This window comes from Mustelus asterias, chromosome 14 (genome assembly GCF_964213995.1).
Source record: "Mustelus asterias chromosome 14, sMusAst1.hap1.1, whole genome shotgun sequence".
Taxonomy (NCBI): domain Eukaryota; kingdom Metazoa; phylum Chordata; class Chondrichthyes; order Carcharhiniformes; family Triakidae; genus Mustelus; species Mustelus asterias.
This window is the reverse complement of record NC_135814.1, coordinates 18,692,749-18,713,035: the sequence shown is the minus strand read 5'-3', so window position 1 is coordinate 18,713,035 and position 20,287 is coordinate 18,692,749. Positions and strand designations below refer to the sequence as shown.

General features: G+C 43.0%; 1 protein-coding gene across 28 annotated transcripts in view; it reads right to left on the bottom strand.

Moving 5' to 3' along the window:
- The window catches only part of neb (nebulin), a 286,658-nt gene that overhangs the window by 190,481 nt on the left and 75,890 nt on the right, over window positions 1–20,287 (bottom strand). For all 28 annotated transcript variants that reach the window (XM_078227934.1, XM_078227935.1, XM_078227937.1 and 25 more), the window contains exons 32-41: window positions 19,313–19,519; window positions 17,243–17,347; window positions 14,463–14,570; window positions 11,953–12,264; window positions 8,002–8,208; window positions 7,530–7,634; window positions 5,570–5,677; window positions 3,346–3,657; window positions 1,614–1,820; window positions 1,416–1,520 (exon numbers count right to left, since the gene is read on the bottom strand). In XM_078227934.1, the coding sequence (XP_078084060.1) occupies window positions 1,416–1,520; window positions 1,614–1,820; window positions 3,346–3,657; window positions 5,570–5,677; window positions 7,530–7,634; window positions 8,002–8,208; window positions 11,953–12,264; window positions 14,463–14,570; window positions 17,243–17,347; window positions 19,313–19,519 (1,776 nt within the window). The remainder of the gene's footprint in view (window positions 1–1,415; window positions 1,521–1,613; window positions 1,821–3,345; window positions 3,658–5,569; window positions 5,678–7,529; window positions 7,635–8,001; window positions 8,209–11,952; window positions 12,265–14,462; window positions 14,571–17,242; window positions 17,348–19,312; window positions 19,520–20,287) is intronic.

Here is a 20,287-nt window from a genome sequence, read left to right as displayed (position 1 = left end):
GTAGCGCAGTGGGCCAGGAGACATTAGCAATGGCCGTTTCGCAGGCTACCCACTGGGCGTCACGGCCTCCAGAAGTCTCCGGCACTAAGATTTTCAGCATCATCAGCTCTGCATCGGAAATCAGGGTGAAGCTGTTTTCAATATTGAAATTAATATTTGTATCTGATTAGTGGGCCCAGGGTTGAATTCTCCGGACCTGCTCGTGTCTCACCCATCCCGCCAGGAGTGGTTCACTCCAGCAGGATTTACTCCTGCTCCCCACTAATGGGGAACAGTCGGCCCGACCCTGCTGAAGGGAAGAGAAGCCATTGAACCCCCCCCGCCCTCAGCCAAGGAGGTCAGAGGTAAAAGGCCCCTTGTGCAGTGCCAGCCTGGCAGTGCCACACCTTGACACTGCCCACTGAGCATTGGGCAGCGCCAAGGGGCAAGGGCCAAATAAAGAGGGCCTTTTGGAGGGATGGGGCCTATTGGGAATGACGATCAGTGGGGGGGTGACCCGCTGCCACTCTGCAATCGGGATCATTGAGAGAGAGAGGGAAGATCGCGATCAGGGCTGGCCCTCTGGGGGTTGCCAGGGCTGTCAGGTGAGGGGGCAGGGAGGCGGGGCTGGTATCGGGGTGGTGGTGGGGGCTGAGTGTGGGGGTTGGGGGGGGGATGGTGGGAGGAGGGGCGGGGGCCATTGGGGCTGACCCGGGGAGGTCCGGTAGGCCGGCGTTTGGGGGAGGGCGGGGGAAGTGTCGGGAAGGTCAGTGATGGGGGGGTTCAGGGGCTGGCTAGCGATCAAGAAGGCCAGCGAACTGGAGGCCGGCAATGCGGGGCCAGATTGGCGCATGTTCAGTGGTCGGCTGAACACAATGCTGCCGGCCTCTCGGGCAGGAATAGTCCCCGCCCAAAGATTTCCAGAGGGAGAGCCGCTAGGGCACTCTATGATGCACACAGTGTCAGAGATTTATTCTGGAAATCACGCCGAAAAAACCAGTGGGATTTATTCCCATTTTCCCCACTCGTTGGGGACTTAGAATCTTTTTGAGAGAATCCCGGCCATTATTCTTGACCATCAGAATTCCTACTCAGTTGTATGTAGCCAACATTGTTTTTTTAAAAAATTCATTCATGGGATCTGGGTATTCCCGGCTGGGCCAGCATTCCCTAATTGCCCTTGTTAGGCCATTTCAGAGGGCATTTTTTAAGAACTGCGGGTCTGGAGTCCCAGGGAAGCCACACTGGGTAAGCATGGCAGAGGGGTTTTTGATGGCAATCCACAACGGTTTCGTGGTCTTCATGAGACTTTTAATTCCAGATTTTTCCAGATTCAAATTTCACCGTCTGCCGTGGTAGGAGTTGAACCCAGGGCATTAGCCTGGGTCTCTGGATGACTACGCCATTGACACATCAAGAATGAGGCCACTACTTACCTCGCTTATGTTGTACTGGTTCACTTTAGCTAGATAAATTTCTGGAGTGTCTGGCATCACATGGACCTGAGTCTTGTCCTTTTCCCAGGCTTCCCTGTAGCTTTGCTGCAAAAGAATAGATTTTGATTAATATTGGGTTCTCTCAGTGATATGAAAGGGCCACCACAATCAATGGTCTTTAAGAGAAGATCTTCTTACCGTGTCCATGATTTTGGCATTAACCTTTGCCAACTCCATCGGCATGGATTCCATGTCAATGGTATAGTTCAAAGTCTCAGGGTGTTGACGATATTTTTTCTCACAAAGGATATTCGAAGCCCGCTTGTTCTTTTCTTCCTCCAGTGAGCCAATGGGGATCCAACCCATGCCTTTCATAAAACCAGTGAACTCTGACTTGTAGAGATTCTGAAATAACAGACAGAGAGGTTGGACATGCTGATATAGGAACGCCATTTTCAAACCTTAAAAAGAAACCAGTCGTCAGAGCCGATTCCAATTAATATTCCCGACAGGAGAGACTTTCCAATCAATTCCCAGACCAGCAAGATGAGACTCTGCCAATAACACTCCGAATTAGAATAGTAGGGACAGTCCAGAGAACCGTCCTCCAATTCTCCCTCATTCCTTGGGAAAATATCTGACCCCCCCGCACTCTGCTCGGCACAGAGCAGAAGTCCTCTCATGGATACAAATCTATTTGGCAGGATTTACCCCTCCCCCACCATGGCATGTTTTGCGGCAGTGGAGGCAGCCCACCATTGACCTGTGGCAGGATTTTCCAGTCCTGCTGCTGTCAACAGGGTTTCCCATTGTTCGCACCCTCCGCTACCAGGAAACCCCTGGTGAGTGGTCACCGTTGGCGGGACAGGAAGATCCCACCAGCAAGAACGGCCAGAAAATCTCACCCATTGTGCTAATGGCAGTGTTTATTTTACTGCCCATTTTTAAACATTAAATGTATACGCATTGTGTTTAATAAAGCTTCCAGTTAATTACTCTTTTCTCCTGCAATGCATTAAAGCAACAATAGTAATAGTTTGCACCAACTTAACAGCATTAAGAAAATCCTTCATGATCAACTGCAAATGAGGCATGTCCTCCAGGCCATGAAGATATGTATGTTAATCGTGGCAAGCTATATCTATAAAAGACAACAACCACCACATCGGGAATGGTGAGCTACTGTATAAAAACCATTAGTGCATTTTGCAATATGATGTACATGTACCTCTAAGGGAGCGTATCACAAACTGCTGTCAATCATTATCACTGAAACAGCTTGCAATGTGTATCCACATGACTTTATACCCAGAATACAACAGCAGTTATAGAAGCCAGATATACCTACAAAGACTCCCAGTATTGGAAATTATGATTAAACGAAAAGCAAGAAATCCAGTCATTGTGAGTTTATTTTGGTAGTTGTATGGTTAAAGAAAAGCAAGCTATTTTAAAATGGAAACTATAGTAAAGGCAGGTTGATGGAACAAAACTTTTTCTGATATGCTGATTGGCCTAACAACGCTCAAAACAAATGTTTAGCCAAGGCAAGTTGGTAACAATGGCAGATCGGACTTGATGGGCTGAATAGGCTAATTCTGCTCCGACGTCTTATGGTCTTAATTATGTGTGCAAGGCCAGGAGATGATTTGAAACAACAGCCTTTGACTGAGAGGAAAAAGCACAACACCCCCCCCCCCCCCACCCCACCCCTGCCCCCAGCTGAAACCCTAAAGCAGCTGTTACACCTGAACTTTCCCGACCTCTATTATTTGGCTACTCACTACTTTGACTAGTTGTATCACTGGATAAGGCTGACATGTACGCTCATGCATTCATTGCCTTAGTGGAAGAGTCATTCACATTTCTGCTTTTTGAAACTTGTTTATTGTAATTGATAAATACTGATCCATTTCACTTAAGGACTTACATCGCTCTGTATGTTCATCATGTTCTTGGCCAGTTCCAAGCTCATAGCATCAGGAGGGGTTATGTAGCGATGGATGAGATGCTTGTAGTTAATGTTGCTGGCCGCTTCCTGAGATTGTTTAGCAGCTGCGATACTGACCATGTCCGGTGGTGTGTTGTACTTTGTCTTGAGCTTCTCATAGTTTTTCTTGTACTCACGGTCTGACTGATGCTTTGCGACTTCCATGAAGTGGACAAGCTTGGGGTCATCTTGCAGGCTGCGGAAACCGATGTGTTTTCCCTTCTCCTTTTCATAGGCCAATTTGTACTTGTACTAAAATGAAACACAAAGCTGGTATTAAGTATGTGGAGAGGTTGGATAAATTCCAATTGTTTTCACTGGAAAGATGGTGGCTGAGGGATGACCTGATAATAATCTGCAAAATCATGAAAGGCATAGATAGGATGGAGAGTCAGAAGCGTTTTCCCAGGGCGTAAGAGTCAAAGGGCACAGGTTTAAGGTGAGAGGTGGAAGGTTTAAGGTGAGAGGTGGTAGGTTTAAGGTGAGAGGTGGTAAGTTTAAGGTGAGAGGTGGTAAGTTTAAGGGAGATGTGCGAGGAAAGTTTTTCACACAGAAGGTGGTGGGTGCCTGGAACGCACTGCCAGTTGAGGTGGTGGAAGCAAGCACGTTAGCAACATTCAAGGTATATCTTGATAGACACATGACCGGGAGGCGAGCAAAGGGATAGAAACTACATATCAGCACAGGCTTGATGGGCCGAAGGGCCTGTTCCTGTGATGTATTGTCCTTTGTACTTGAGTCAACTCTTACATTAAATTTCATGCACAATGTATGTGAATTTTACATTTAATTCATATAAATGTAAGTGTTGCCTCTTGCTATTCACATGTTAGCCCAATACTGTTGGTCTAATGTGAAATTAGCCACATAGGATATACCGACAATGTTGATTTCAAAGGTTTATGAATCATAAGTGGTCACCACTTCAGTCATTTTAAGTCACAATCTGAAAATATATTAACTGGCTTCCTTATTCTGCTTTATTATTTTTTTTAAAACTTTTATTCATTTATTGTTGGCCCTCCACAGTTTTTTTTGTGCTTCCGAATTTCACTCCAAAACGGATTGGCGGAGATTTTAAGATTGTGTCTTTAGATGACTGAAGTGTTGCTCATGCATTGATGCATGCATTGGGAAATGATGCCACCCTTCCACAGAACTTCCATCCATTATATTTAAAAAGAACGGATGGTAAATCATAAACTGCACACTGATTTCCGATCTTACTGCAGCAGATAGAGAGAGCGAGGCTCACCAGCAGTGATGGGAATTTGGAAAACGGTTGACTAAAACTCTAATCTGCTCAAGCTTTCTCATTTCTTGTTGATGGCTAATCAAGCAAAGCATACATCTCTGTATCCAAAACTTCAAATCTGCTACTTCTAATGGTAATACCAGAGAGACACAACAGAAATATTCAAGCAAACAGAATAGGAGATGAAAAATGCGAGGACCAATTTTGCAGGTTATAATTCAATCTTATGCAAAGAATATATTAATTGCAATTCCTACTGTATGGCTATGCTTGTGTAAAAGCCAAGCTTTTGAGACCAATTTTTAGGTCAAAAATAATGGGCTTGACTTTTACGTAGGTGACGTTATCGAGGGGTTTGTTTGACTTGGGCCCAAAAAAAGGCCATTGCAATGGAATAAAGAGAAAACCAATAACATTTTATTGGTATGGAATAAATAAGAACAGACTTAAATGTATAAATGCTGTAAACATTCATTTATCTGATACTCAGTCTCATTTGTATTTATGCACAATGAAATCAACTCAATACTATCTCCAGTATTATGCTTCAGGTTCTGAAACTTTGGGGCTTTGATCACTGAAAAACTAGGGTCAGGTTTCACATGAGGTACATGAAAAACTGTGGTATTTTTAAGGTCAGAAATCAAGGGGTCAACTTCTACACAAGATCCACTTTGGCACGAGTATATTCAATAAAAATGTTTTTCAATGCTTGTGCTTAGTAATGATGCAACTTCAAAAGGTGGCCAATTTAATGCAGCAAATTCAATGTTCCAAACTATCTATCCTCTTGTGCATAATAACCATCATACCATCTGCCGCAGTTAAACATTGACATGACTACACTGAAAATCAAGGTCTCCTGGGGAGGAATTGTGTAATAGATTATGACACCAAAAAAAAACTTACATCACTAGCTATGTCCCTTGTGGCCTTTGCAGCCTTTATTGAAATAGCATCAGGCATCAGGTGATAGCCTTTCTTTTTTGAGTTCTCCCAGCCGGATCTGTACAATTTCTTTAAAAGAAAGAGCAGAAAGTTAAGAATTTGATAATACCATTCATTATCCAACTGCATCTAAAAATATATTAACTGACTTCCACATACTGCATTATTTTTTTTTTTAAAACCTTTCTTTATTTATTGTTGGCCCCCCACAGTTTTTTTGGGCTTCCTAATTTCACTCCGAAATGGGTTGGTGACAATTTTAAGATTGTTCTGGATTCTTCCATCAGAGTAATGAATTTCTCTATCCTATCAAATCCCTTTGTTCTTTGAACAACTGGAGAAGATCACTCTTCAACGTTCTCATGCAAGCGATGTATATGCAAACTTCCCTCATAATTTAACCCTTTACATCCTGATAGCATTTTAGTGAATCTGCCTTCCAAAACAGATGTGTCCTTCCCGGCATTTAATCCTCAAATCCAAATGCACTCCCTCATTTTTCAATTCCATCTCCTAAAACTCCTTTGGTCTATTTTATCATTTTTGTACTTGTATAATAACTTTGAGTGATTTGTTTATTTAAAAAATATTCTTGGGATATAGGTGTTGCTGGCTGGGCAGCATTTATTGCCCATCCCCACTTGGCCTTGAGAAGCTGGTGGTGAACTCCCTATTTGAACCATGCAGTCCATGTGGTGTAGGTACACCCACAGTGCTGTTAAGGAGGGAGTTCCAGAATTTTGACCCAGTAACAGTGAAGGAACGGCAGTGTATTTCCATGTGGTGATGTACCCATGTCGCTGCTGCCGTAGAATCCATTTAATCCCTACAGTGTAGTAGAAGGCCATTCAACCTATCAAGTCTGCACTGACTCTGTGAAACAGCTTCTTACCCATGCCCAGCCCCTACCCTATCCCTGCAACCCTGCACATTTACCATGGCTAATCCACATAACTTACATATCATGGGACACTAAGGGCAATTTAACATGGCCAATCCACCTAACCTGCATATCTTTGTCCTTCTAGATGTTGGTGGGTTTGGAAGATTCTGTCCCAGGAGCCTTGATGAGATCCTGCAGTGCATCTTACAGATGGTACACACTGCTGCTACTGAACATCAGTGGTGGAGAGAGTGGGTGTTTGTGGATGTGGTGCCAAATCAAGTGGGCTGCTTTTCCTGGATGGTGTGGAACTTCTTGAGTGTTGTTGGAGCTGCATCCATCCAGGCAAGTGGGGAATAACTCATCACACTCCTGTGCCTTGTAAATGCTAGATAGGCTTTGGGGAGTCAAGAGGTGAGTTACTCACCACAGGATTCCTAGCCTCTGACATGCTCTTGTACTCACAGTATTTATATGGCTAGTCCAGTTCAGTTTCTGGTCAATGGTAACTCCTAGGATGTTGACAGTGGGAGATTTGGTGATGGTAAATGGTAATACCATTGAATGTCAAGCGGAGAAGGTTAGATTCTCTTTTGTTGGAGATGGTCATTGTCTTGTGTGGTGCCAATGTACCTAACAGCTTGTCTGCCCAAGCCTGGATATTGTGCAGGTCTTGCTGTATTTGGACATGGACTGTTTCAGTCCATGAAAACCTAAAACCCATCGCTCCTCCACAGGTGGAAGAGTCTCTCACCATTAAGCAAACTTTCTGATTTGTCTTTTCCAAATCTGAATAGATGACTCTAACTTCCCCACATTCATCTTTATCTGTTAGCGTTCTTCCCACTCATGGCCTTTCACACTAAGCCATAATTTTCAAATTTACAACACTGGAGTTTGCGAAGGATTCAGTTTGCTTCTCCAAATTTGGGAAGTATTCCCTCAGCAGTAGGATTCACCAACAATCACAGCTCCATCACAATTACAACAGAAACCATTTGGTATTTTCATTTTTGCCACATCGCGCTTGTTACTCACATCACTCATATTCAATTGGTTCATTTTGGACAACACAATTTCTGGTGTGTCTGGCATAACGTTGGTCTTGTTCTTGTCTTTTTCCCATGCTTGAGTGTATAATTTCTGTCAACAAAATGTAGGAATGATTCCAACGATACTAAAAGTGACATATCAAAAAAGTCTGACTGAGAAAGGACAGTGCTCATCCTGACAACTTCTATACTTCAAATGGAACAGTTAGCGATGCACCTTCTGACTCAGAAAATGACAGAATATAACACCCCCCCCCATCACAGTTAGCTCCTGAGGCAAGTTCTGAGCTTGCACGGTGGCGCAGTGGTTAGCACTGGAGAACAATTCAAGAAGCTTAGCAGTGGCTCACACCTGGGTAGCTATATCTTCCAGAGAAAAAAGGTAGGCTCAAAACCGGGGATCGAAAACGTTAAAATTTCATGTCTGCAGAGTAAGATGTTTGCCCCATAACCTTTACCTTATTCATTAGCTGTGCATTACTCTTGGCCAAAACGATTTCAAGAGAATCGGGGATGCTTGTGAATGTTAACTTGTCAGGAGGTTGACGGTATTTCTTCTCACTCGCTATGTCAGTTGCTTTCTTCGCCTTCTCCACATCCAAGGAGCCAATGGGAACCCAACCAAGGCCTTTGAACCAAGTGTTATAATCCAATTTGTAATTGTTCTGCAGAAATTCAAAAGGATAATTTTGAGTTAAGTAGCAAAAGCTCACAGATGCACAGGTCCTTTGGTCTGCAGCAGATACCTGGGAACACCACCACCTGCAAGTTCCCCTCCAAGCCACTCACCATCCTGACTAATCGCTGGGTCAAAATCCTGGAATTCCCTCCCTAACAGCATTGTGGGTCAACCCACAGCACATGGACTGCAGCGTTTCAAGAGGGCAGCTCACCATCACCTTTTCAATGGACAATAAACACTGGCCAGCCAGCGATGCCCATGTCCCACAAATGAATAAAAACAAATCTGCAATTTGAAATACCCACTTACTCAAAAACAAAATATGCACAAAATCTGACTGCGCAGCAGACATTTTGCTAAATTGAAACTTAGCCGGAGTCTCATCAGTGTTTAAAGTATGAGGTGATTTGATAAAGTCTAGTACAAAATACGGAGTAACAAAGCACCTTGAAAGTTTATTTTAGTCATCTGAAATGACCTACTGGTTATATAATCTGGTCACGTGGATTTCTATTTTCAGGAGAAATAAAACTTCCAAGGTGCTTTGTTGCTCCGTATTTTGTCTGCCACACTCCTTTCTAGGTGTAAGATTTTGATAATACTACTAACTCTATGTTGGTCTGAAGTAACATTTTATCTTGACCACTTTTTAAACAGTTCAGTTTAAATTTCTGCTGAAGGGGCAATTCACAATGAAGGCAGGTTGGGAACAGGTTAGCGTGGAACTGGTGTCTATGGCTTGATTACTTTAAGGGTACCGAGAAGTCTGGGTCCAAGGAATTGTATTTGTTTTAATTACCCTAAGTGAGTGATCCTTTGTCAGCTTTAGAAGAATAAACAAAAGGGTTGATCTCAGCAGCTTTAACTTAGAACGACACCTTGGACAGGATTTTCCACGCAATCCACCACATGTTCCACCGCGGCGGCCCATGATGGCGGCAGGATTTTCTGGTCCCACTGTTGTCAATGGAATGAACCTTTCGCCACCAGGAAACCCACGGCAGGGGTGCGCCATTGGCGGGATTGAAGATCATTAGGGGTGCACCATTGGCACTGAAGATCCCGGCGGCGTGAACATCCGGAAAATTCCGGCCCTTACCCTTAAACAAAACTAAGTATTATTAGGTTTAATTAATTACCCATATCTATAGCGGCAGCACAGGTGGCACCGGGTTCAATTTCGGCCTCGTGTGACTGTATGGAGTTTGTACATTCTCCCTATGTCTGCATGGACTTCTTCCGGGTGCTCCAGTTTCCTCCCACAGTCCAAAGATGTGCATGTTAGGTTGTTTGGACATGCTAAATTGCCCCTTAGTATCAGGGGGCTAGCAGGGTAAAAACGTGGAGCCTGGGTGGGATTGTAGTTGGTGCAGGCTCGATGGGCCAAATCATCCCCTTCTGGACTGTAGGGATTCTATAGGCACCTGTATTTTAAATGGAAGTCATTTCTTTCCTGACATTGTGGTAGGAGTTATTATTCTTAATTGTCTTGGTATCCATGAGACTTGGGTAAGTATGTTGATGTGAATGTTTACGATAGGTAAGGTCAGTGCCGGATTTAGGCATAAGCTAAACAAGCTACAGCTTAGGGCCTCACAATCCACAGGGGCCTCACAAAATTTCAGAAGGTTTACAATGAAGAGAACATTTAAGAGCGGATACTAGAAAAGAAAAAGAAAGCACCAGCTTGAAGAGCAACTCAAAAAATTACCAAAATTACCAAAATCTATGAGAGAGATCAAGCCAGCCAAATGATAAATATGTAATCAGTAAATGCATTCATTTGAAAATAATTTGTATTTTTCACTTTAAATACCTTGCTATTAAATAATTAAAAGGTATAATTATGTTTTCAATTTTTTTGTGGCGACCCAAGGTCCTGTTTTGGTACGCACCTTTGTGAGACTTTTTGGTGTAACTTTTTAACAAGGGACCTCCGAGCTTTATATAGCTTAGGGCCTCACCAAGTCTAAATCCAGCACAACTTGTCCTATCAATGAGAACGTAACATTGTGCAACTGCTCCGCACCTATCAGGATGTTCACAATAAAATGTACCACTGGGGGCCCAGGAAATAAGGGATGGACATTTGTCTTCAGTCTACATGACTCTGGTTAGAGAGATGGGGTGACACCCTAAGCTAATGAAAGAGGTTAATTTAGACTATTTCCAAATAAGGGTTGAAGAACAGTGAGAATCAGGAATAAGAGTTCGAAAATTCAATTCTTCGTTGGCACAGTTTTGTCGTGGCTTCTGTGATATGATTCTTCTCAGACACAGTTCAACATATTGTCAGTTCATTGACAGAAGAAGAAAGGTATTGTCTGTGCTGGCAATACTCAGGCAATCCCTGGGTCCCTGGGCCTTGAGGGCTAAGGATTCTTCCATCTTGTCTTCACTGTTTGTGGTTAAGTATAAGCAACATCTTGCTTAATAAATTCTACTTGACCCATGAATACTAGTTGTTCATACCTTGTTGGGTCAGGTATAACTGGCAACCCCATTGTTAGAAATTATCAAATTGGAACTTAGATGTTTTAAGCAAAAAGGTTTTATACCTTAAAACCCCAAAACACACAGAGGGAAATGTTATACTGGGGCAAGGAAATGCTAAAAGGGGCAATGAAATACTGTCAGAAATTAACATGTAGATGTTCCATTCCAGCAAACTCACTTTGGTATTTTTTTAATAAACATACGGGACGTGGGCATTGCTGGCTCGGCCAGCATTTTTGCCCATCCTTACGTGCCCTTGAGAAGATGGTGAAGAACTCCCTTCTTGAGCCATTATGCATTCCACCATTTAATCACCCCTTTTTCTCTGGATTGCAGGCAGAAGTTTCAGAAAAAATAAAAGGTTTTTGGGGTTGAGTTAATGCTATTGATATTTACTGGCATTCGAAGCATAGAATCATACAAACACGAGGAGGTTATTTGGCCTGTTAGCCCTTTGAAAGAGCTATCCAATTACACCTACTCCCCTATTCATTCTGCTTGGAATGCAAATCTTTCCTTTTCAAAGCTCTATCCAATATATATTTGAAAGGAGCCATTGAATCTGCTTTAGGAATCAGGCAGTGCACTCCAGATAATAAAAATGTAAAAAGGCCTCTGGCCCTGTGCACTTACTCTATTAAAACCCTTCAGAATTTTGAATGTCTCTGTTAGGTCTCTCAAAGAACCAAGATCAGTACAGCACAGGAACAGGCCTTTTAGCCCCCCAAACCTGCGCTGACACATGACACCTTTCTAAACTAAAGACCTTTTGCCTCCATGTAGTCCGGATCCCTCTATTCCCTGCCTATTCATGTCAAGATGCCTCTTAACTTTGCTATTGCATCTGCTTCTACCACCTCCTCTGGCAGCGCATTCCAGGGAATTACCACCCTCTGTGTAAAATAAACTTGCCTCTCACATCTTCTTTAAACTTTCCCCCTTTATATCTTAAACCTATGTCTCTTAGTAATTGACATTTCTACCCTGGGAAACCCTCCTTCACCCTCTTTGCTCCAAGCAGAATAATCTTGGTTTCCTGTGTCTCTCCATGTAACTAAAGTTCCTCATCTTTGGTACCAGTCGAGTAAAACTTCTCTACAAGGCCTAGACCTTCTCGTTGTGGTAATTAATAGAGATGAAGGGGATAGTGTAGTTATTTCATCCGAGAAAAGGCACAGCCATGAATTTCCCAGATTTAACATGGATCATGTGGTTAAACAAGAATGCTTACATCGCTCTGTATGTCCATCATGTTCCTGGACAGTACCACGTTCATGGCATCAGGTAGATACGTGTAATGGTGGATCAGATTCCTGTAGTTGGTGTTGCTAGCTATTTCCTGGGACTTCTTGGCAGCAGTAATGTTTACCATGTCCAGTGGTGTGTGATATCTGGTCTTACTCTTCTGATAGTCTTTCTTGTATTCACGGTCAGACTGAATCTTGGCCACGTGCATGGAATGGACCAGCTTGGGGTCATCTTGGAGGCTGCGGAAGCCAACATGCTTACCCCGATCCTTCTCGTAGGCTTTTTTATATCTGTACTGTAATGATAATGAAGAAAGTCACCACAAAGTACAACTGTGTCAATTTTAGAAGTGCTAGTACATAATCATGAGCTCTTATTGTTTACTCTATGTTAATTAAAACTTTTCTTAATTATGTACGTTCTTCATTGGAGAAATGTACATGAATCACCTTTCTTTCTTCATTCTTAGGTTGTGTTTCCAACAGCTTTTAGGTTAAAAATTGTTCTCTGACTCTCACACTGCATTGTGTAAATGGCAAAGTGTATGTTCTGTATATGAAAGTAAACCGTGACATGTATTTGCAACAAAAATCCAGCTGAAATGTAAATAATTCACTTGGACTGGTATCATCAATATAGAATCATAAAGTCATACAGCAAAACAGGAGGTTTCCCTGTGTGCTAGCTCAGAAACATACCATCCAATAGCTGCCTTTTCCCAAATGAGTCCCTTGGACTAATCACACTCTCTTTCTGGCTCCCCGTAACCTTTAACATTTCACTTTCTTGGAGAAATTATCTGCATTCCTTGGAAAATAAATTAAACAGAAGGATCTCCCGTTGTCCTGGGCAATTAGTCCCATTTTGAGAGACTCGCAGCTCAGATCTTCTGACACATTGTCAAAAAAAAAAGCAAGGGGGCATGTTTTGCGGACAAAGGAACAGAACGGAATGTTAACAGGGTGAGATGAAGTAGGCAGGAGGAGCTCGCAAATCACTTATTCCTTTTGAAGAAACCACAGGCTGCCAATGTGGTTCGGAACAATGGAGTGCTTGAGATGCATTCAAGTGTGAAGGGAAATGAAAATAAACACAGCTGTCCATGGAGGCCTCTCTCAAAGCATTGAACTTGCAATTGACATAGATCAAGGCTTTCCACTGGAATGGAGAGGGTTTCAAATGTTTCAGCTTGCTAGGAAGCCTCCAAAACTACAAATCAAAGCCATGTGCATGTAATGGGACTGAGTGCACATCTGAGTGTGGGTCTGGTGGGAAGGGATTGATGGAAGGTTGGGTCAACTTCATACCTATGTGGTGTGTGGGGGTGGAGATTTCATCTCATTGCTGGGGTTTGGTGGTACTCCCTAGACCCTCGGGTCTAATACACTAGGTCCACCCTTGTGATGACCTGTCTCCCCACAATTGGAAACATCCTCCCACCATCTACCCTATCTAATCTCCTGAGGATTTTATATGTTTCAACAGTTTGAACTCCAATGGGTATAGGCCTAACCTATTCAACCTTTCTTGAAAAGATAAGCCCCTCACCCCAGGAATGAGTCGAGTTAACTTTCACTGAACTGCTTCGAACGCAATTATATATTTTTTCAAACGAGGAGGCCAGAATTGTGTACAATATTCCAGGTGCAGTCTCACCAAGGCCCTGTACAGCTGCAGTACAACTTCAAGACTTTTACATTCCATTCCCCTTGCAATAAATGCCAACAGTCGCATCTGTCATCCTTAAATCTAAAACTGTAACAATTCAACTTGCACAATCTGCATCTGCCATCAACCCTCCCACTGCTTTAATATTCCTTTGTTCTTTTCAATTGTCTATTGCTTCACAATTCATTATGGTGAAGAATCAACAAATTTGGGTATGGTTGCCTCTATAATCACACTGTAGATAACTTCACCAGCCCCAGTCAGTGCAGAATACTGCCTTATCAGTGTTTGCTAATTGAAGACTTTCCCTTTAATTTGTGTCTGCCTCATGCCTCCAATTTTCTATGCGTGACATTGCCTTGCCTTCAATTCAATGTGCCTTGATTTTAGTTGCCTTTTGCAAATCAATGTCATAGAGTCATGGCATTATTTCAGGCATAGAAGGCGGCCATTCAGCCCATTGTGTCTATTCTAGCTATCTCTCCAGCCATTCAGTCAGTCCCAATCTCCTGTTCTAAGCCTGTAACCCACACAAGTTTATCTCCTTCAAGGTCCCATCCTATTTCCTATTGAAATCATTGATTGCCTCTGCATCCACCACCCCAGTGAGCAGTGAGTTTCAGCTCATTACCACTTGCTGCACTGAAAGTTCTTCCTCTCATCAGCCTTGCATCCTTTACCCAAAACTTTAAATCTGTGACCCCAAGGATAGTTTTCCATTGTATCGAACACTGATTGATTCTCTCTACCTGCCATGCCAGCAACCCTAGCAAAGCATTCCATTGAATGAATTAGATCTAAGAACCGTAAACAGATTTTACTCACGTCACTTGCAATGTTTCTTGAAGCTTTGGCTGCAACAATCGGAATGGCATCAGCTCGGATATCATGACCTTTAGCTATTGTCTTTTGCCAGGCTTCTTTATAGCGTTGCTTGAAAAAAAATGTGAAATTTCATTTTAAGATAGATCAGGGTCCAACATTGGACGATAGTGGTGCATAATAAATTATCAGCTTAATAACCACAAACTCAAAACTCATGCGGCATTCTTACCAAGGCATACCCATCATGGAGATTTTCTTTCTTTGTTTTTCAATGAATTGGACGTCACCAGCTCAGCTAGAAATTGTTGCCTAGCCAGAATTGTCCTTGTACTGAGGGTCTTGCTAGGCCATTTCAGAGGCCAGTTAAGAGTCAACCACATTGCTGTGTAACATGCGTTACATGTAGGCCAGACCAGGTAAGGCCAGCAGATTTCCCTCATTAGTGAACCAGATGGGCTTTTACAACATTAGTGAATCGGGTGGGTTTTTACAACTGGCAGTAGTTGTCATGCTCACCATTACTGAGCCTAGCTTTATATTCACGATTTATTAATTTAAATTTCACTAGCTGCCATGATGGGATTTGAACCCAAATCTCAGAGTATTAGCCTAGGCCTCTGGATTATCTGTCCAGTGACATTACCAAGATGCCACCGTCTCCCCTTAAAGGGCTTGAGAATTAATTGCCACATTGTGTACTGTAGTCCTCATGTCAAAAGCAGATGAGACCAGAGCACAGCTGGATAAGCTGATACTGGAGAGACCAGACACATGTAAATGGCAAATCTGTAGACATCACAATGGGATCTTCTGAAACAAATCTTTTTCTCCAACGGTCCAGAACTAAGAGTCAGGGAAATATTTCTGCTCCATTCAACTATCTCAAAACACAGATCTACACATCTACAAATGGCAGCACAGTGGCAAGCGCTGCTGCCTCACAGCACTAGGGACCCGGGTTCAATTCTGGCCTCGGGTGACTGTGTGGAGTTTGCACGTTCTCCCCGTGTCTGCGTGGGTTTCCTCTGGATGCTCCGGTTTCCTCCCACAGTCCAAAGATGTGAAGGTTAGGTTGATTGGCCATGCAAAATTGCCCCTTAGTGTCAAGAGGGACGAGCAAGGTAAATATGTGGAATTATGGGGATAGGGCCTGGGTGAGATTGTTGTCAGTGCAGGCTCGATGGGCCGAATGGCCTCCTTCTGCACTGCAGGGATACTATGATTCTAGCGCTTTCAAAAATCCTGAATCGCTGATGGAGTTTTGCATGCACTTTTTTGATTAGTTGCCTGCTGTTTACAAGGCTCCATCAGTGATGAAAGGCCTTTAGAAATTGCTCCAGTTAGAACCATGGAGGTTTGCAACCTTTTGATCCATCAGGTTTGCACTGGTACATTGCTCGAGCAATCCTAAACAAATCCTATTGTTTTGTTCTCTTCATATAACCTAACACCTCTCTTCCTTCAAAGGTACTTAATTAACTATGTGGTGCTTTAGAACCCCCGAGATTGTGAAGGCATGATATAACTGCTTGCTATTTCTTTTCTGTTTTCTAATAGTTACCCACATTTCCCTTAAAGGATCTAATTGGATAGGTTTTTGATTCACTACCATACAGGTTAATTTGACAGAGTAGATCACCCACCTGTCATAGAAGCTTCCTCATCTCCATTCCATTGATCCCAATGGATTGAAGATCAGGTGGTTTCTATAATGGTGGGCATGCGTCTTACCACATTGCCAGCTAGGCAGCGAAAATAAAATCTATCCCAATGATCTCTGCCTGAGGAACCAACAGGCTCTCCCTCTGCCCATCATTTTTGTATGTTTATTCTCAAATTTAAAAAGTTTGGTACTTGTTACAATGCTTTAATTCATGAAAATCTCAACAATTTTATTATTGTTAACCAGTTCACTTCTTGATAAAATGAATTCTAATAGTGACTTTTTCATTATTAACAACCCCATTGTGGACCTGCTCATTTATTTGTATTGTCAACATGCTATGAGATTTCTTTCTGAAGGAAAATTACACTATCTCTATAATTTGGACTTTTAAAAATTTATATGTGGGACATGGGAGTCATTGGCTGGCCAGTATTTATTGGCCATCGCTAGTTTCCCGAGGTAATTTGAGAGTCAACCTAATTGCTGTGGCTCTGAAGTCACAGGTAGGCTGGACCAGGTAAGGATGACAGATTTCCTTCCCTAAAGAATATTAGTGAACCAGATGGGGTTTTGTGACAATCGACAATGGTTTCATGGTCATCAGCAGATTCTTAATTCCAAGTATTTTTTTATTGAATTCAATTTCCATCATCTGCCATGGTGAGATTCAAACCCGGATCCCCAGAACATTAGCTGAGTTTCTGGATTAATAATCTAGCGATAATACCACTTGGCCATCGCCTCCTCATTATAGCCACTATTTTGACATGTAAAGGCAATGGACAAGATATTTAGAGCGTAATGGATTCCCAGAGTTACAGAAAGGCTGTATTTCACAGGTAGGCTTCCAATTAGATGGTAAACCTTACCCTTTCACTGTCAGGTACTAATATTTTATTTATTTTTCACTCCATGGTGCATATTTATTCAGCTTTGTTCCTTATACGCATCAGCAACAGTTATCAGATGATGTTACCATGGTTCAGTGTTATCCTTATTCATAGAGTCATAGAGGTTTACAGCATGGAAACAAGCAGTTCGGCCCAACTTGTCCATTCAATGTTATTCAATGTTATATTTGGTAAGTAAAGCCTTTACTTATCTGGGTACTTACCTCACTTAAATTGTGAGCATTGGCCTTGGCCTGCAGGAATGGTGGATAATCAGAAATCAGCGTATACTTATGTTTCACCTTTTCGCCAGACTTCTTGTAGTTCAGCTGAAAGCAAAGTGGGAAAATCCTTAGTATTTGAATCGAAGCTGACAGATCCTCAGTGCTGAATTCAAGCTATTGTTTCTGAGGAGCCTGCTGCACCTCTGTAATAAATCAAAGGATCCGCGAGTAGCTTGGGATTCCTGTAGTTGTCAATTCTCCCTCATGATTAACAAGAGCGATCGGATGAACTTTCAATAAATACATGCTTTGTGGTCCCTATTCATTAATAATCATATTGTCTGAGAGCTTTGACTAGCGAGTCAGGTTGTTAATCTGAATGTCCATTCACAAGTTTTAGAAGATGAGCAACTTCATTTTAAGTTAGTCATTTTATGATTTTTCACAAACTTGCTGCAGTATAAATTGAGCAGAGGGCCGGAATTTTCCTGCCACCGCTGCCAGCAAGGACGGAGAATTTGGCGTTCAGGCCAAGTGATGTGAACAAGGTGTTTTAAACAGAAAAAAAACATAGAAACGTAGAAAATAGAAGCAGGAGTAGGCCATTCAGCCCTGCTCTGCCATTCATCTTGATCATGGCTGATCATCAAAATCAATATTCTGATTTCCCACCTCCACCCCTCCCCCACTCCCACCCCCACCCCACCCCCCACTCCCATATCCCGTTAGCCCTAAAAGCTATTTCTAATTTCTTCTTGAAATCACAATGTTTTGTCCTCAACTACTTTCTGTGGTAATGAATTCCACAGATTTGCCACTCTCTGGGTGAAGAAATTCCTCCTCACCTCAGTTCTAAAAGGTCCTTAACCTCAAACGATGACCCCAACTACGAGAAAGACAACCACCAATTTATTAATATGCCTAATAAATGTGTTATTGAAATGTGAATCTTCATTTACAATTGCCTTTCTTTTTCAGATTTCCCCTATAGGCCCCTATGAATATAGTGGAGATCTCTGTCTCCACAGGGCATGAGAAACACTAAGTTTCCTGGAAGAGCAGAGAAGAAATCAAAATGCAGACCCATTACATCAGACCTCTGTCATTAATATGTTAACCTGGAGTTCACCAAATAGGCTGTATTGGGTATGTTCCTGGAGTAGAAGAAGGCCAACAAAGTCATTCAATTGGGGTGAGGTTCCCATTCCTTCTCACTTTCTTCATCACCTGCCCACTGGGAATCTTATCAGAGGGAGGCCTGAAGACGATGGGTGTTGATTGGGCTTCGCATACATTGGGGGTTGTTGGAGATAGCTCCAGGATGATAGTGCCATTCCACTATGTTTGGGGCATTTTCACCAACTGCCCCACGCCCCCCTCCACCCCCTTCACAACCCCCTTCCCAGACTTCAAAGTGGCCTGTAGACATATGGCCAGGAAAATAATTGAAGGTCTGAGTGAAATGCTATTATACTCTTATTACCCGCCCGTTTTCTGGCTCTAGGTCCAGCCAGGTTGAGGTTTAAACCTGGTATGTACCCTGACTATGCCAACAGCCCAGGGCAGTGAATTCAAGGGCAGGCAAGCTCCTTCTATAGGGGTGGAACGATTCTCAAGCCTTGAGCATGCAAAAATGAAATTCTGCACTTGTATTTCAACATCCTTACTCTTTTTGCATTATAAGAAGTCTCACAGGTTAAAGTCCAACAGGGTTATTTGGAATCATGAGCTTTCAGAGCGCTGCTCCTTCATCAGATGAGTGGAGGAAGGTTCACATACACGGCATATATAGACAAAGACAGAATTCCAATCTATAATTATCTTGCAATTCTGTCTTGCCTATATATGCCATGTTTGTGAACCTACCTCCACTCACCTGATGAAGGAGCAGCGCTCCGAAAGCTCGTGATTCCAAATAAACCTGTTGGACTTTAACCTGGTGTTGTGAGACTTCTTACTATGCCCACCCCAGTCCAACGCCAGCATCTCCACATTTGTACACTGTGTCATCGGAAACTCATGGTGCACAGGCAGTGTTTGAAGAGCAGAGTGTGAGACTAAGGCACTTACATCACTGAGCTGCTTTGTGTTACTTGTAGCCAGAACCATATCAACGGAGTCAGGGACGCTGGTGAACTTGATTGTGTCTGGATGCTGACGGTACCTATGTTCACTCAGGACTTCTCCTGCTTTCTTGGCCTTTTCCACATCGAGCGAGCCAATAGGGATCCAGCCAATGCCCTTCTGCCAGCAATTGTAGTCCTGCCTATACAGGTTCTGGACAAAATGAAGATTTGCAGAAATATATGAGCATACTTTACAATATCAACTAGACAAGGTGCATGTACAGCAAAATATTATGGTCTGAAAGGCTGTGAATGCTGGAACAGCTGGAACTTTGAAGACTTTGAAGAATAGGTTGTTAAGGGTATCTAGGGATATAGAGCGAAGGCAGGTAAATGCATTTGGGATCCAGATCAGCCATGTCATTTGAGTGGTCTCGGTGCCATTACCGTGGGGATATCCATTGCTGCTGGAGGGGCCCCCCATGTGCTAAAGAGTGCCCAAATTGGAGCCCCTGCCCCCACTTGAGCCCACTGGGTGGTCAACAGATTTCACTGAACGGTCTCCCCATGGTGCTGAAGGCCCCACAGCCATTGACAAAATGCCCGCTGTGGTGGTAAGTGGCCTTTAATTGACCACTTAAAGTAGCTCAATTGAACTCCAGGCGGGCACTCGTTTGAAATATTTCCAATGGCCAGCACACCTCACAACCCATCAGTACCAGGCTTCCCAAGCCATTTTGTCAGACTTTCCACCCCACAACTCTTCTCCAAAGACCTGGTAAAATGTAGCCAATGATTGCCATTGGGAATCCAATATTTGTGTCCAAAACTCGTGAATAATTACTTCCTTGCTCTTTTAAAATTGTGTCAGAAGGTCTTTAACATCCATCTAAATGGATGGGCGGCATGGTGGCACAGTGGTTACCCCTGCTGCCTTACAGCACTAAGGACCCGGGTTCAATTCCCAGCTTGGGTCACT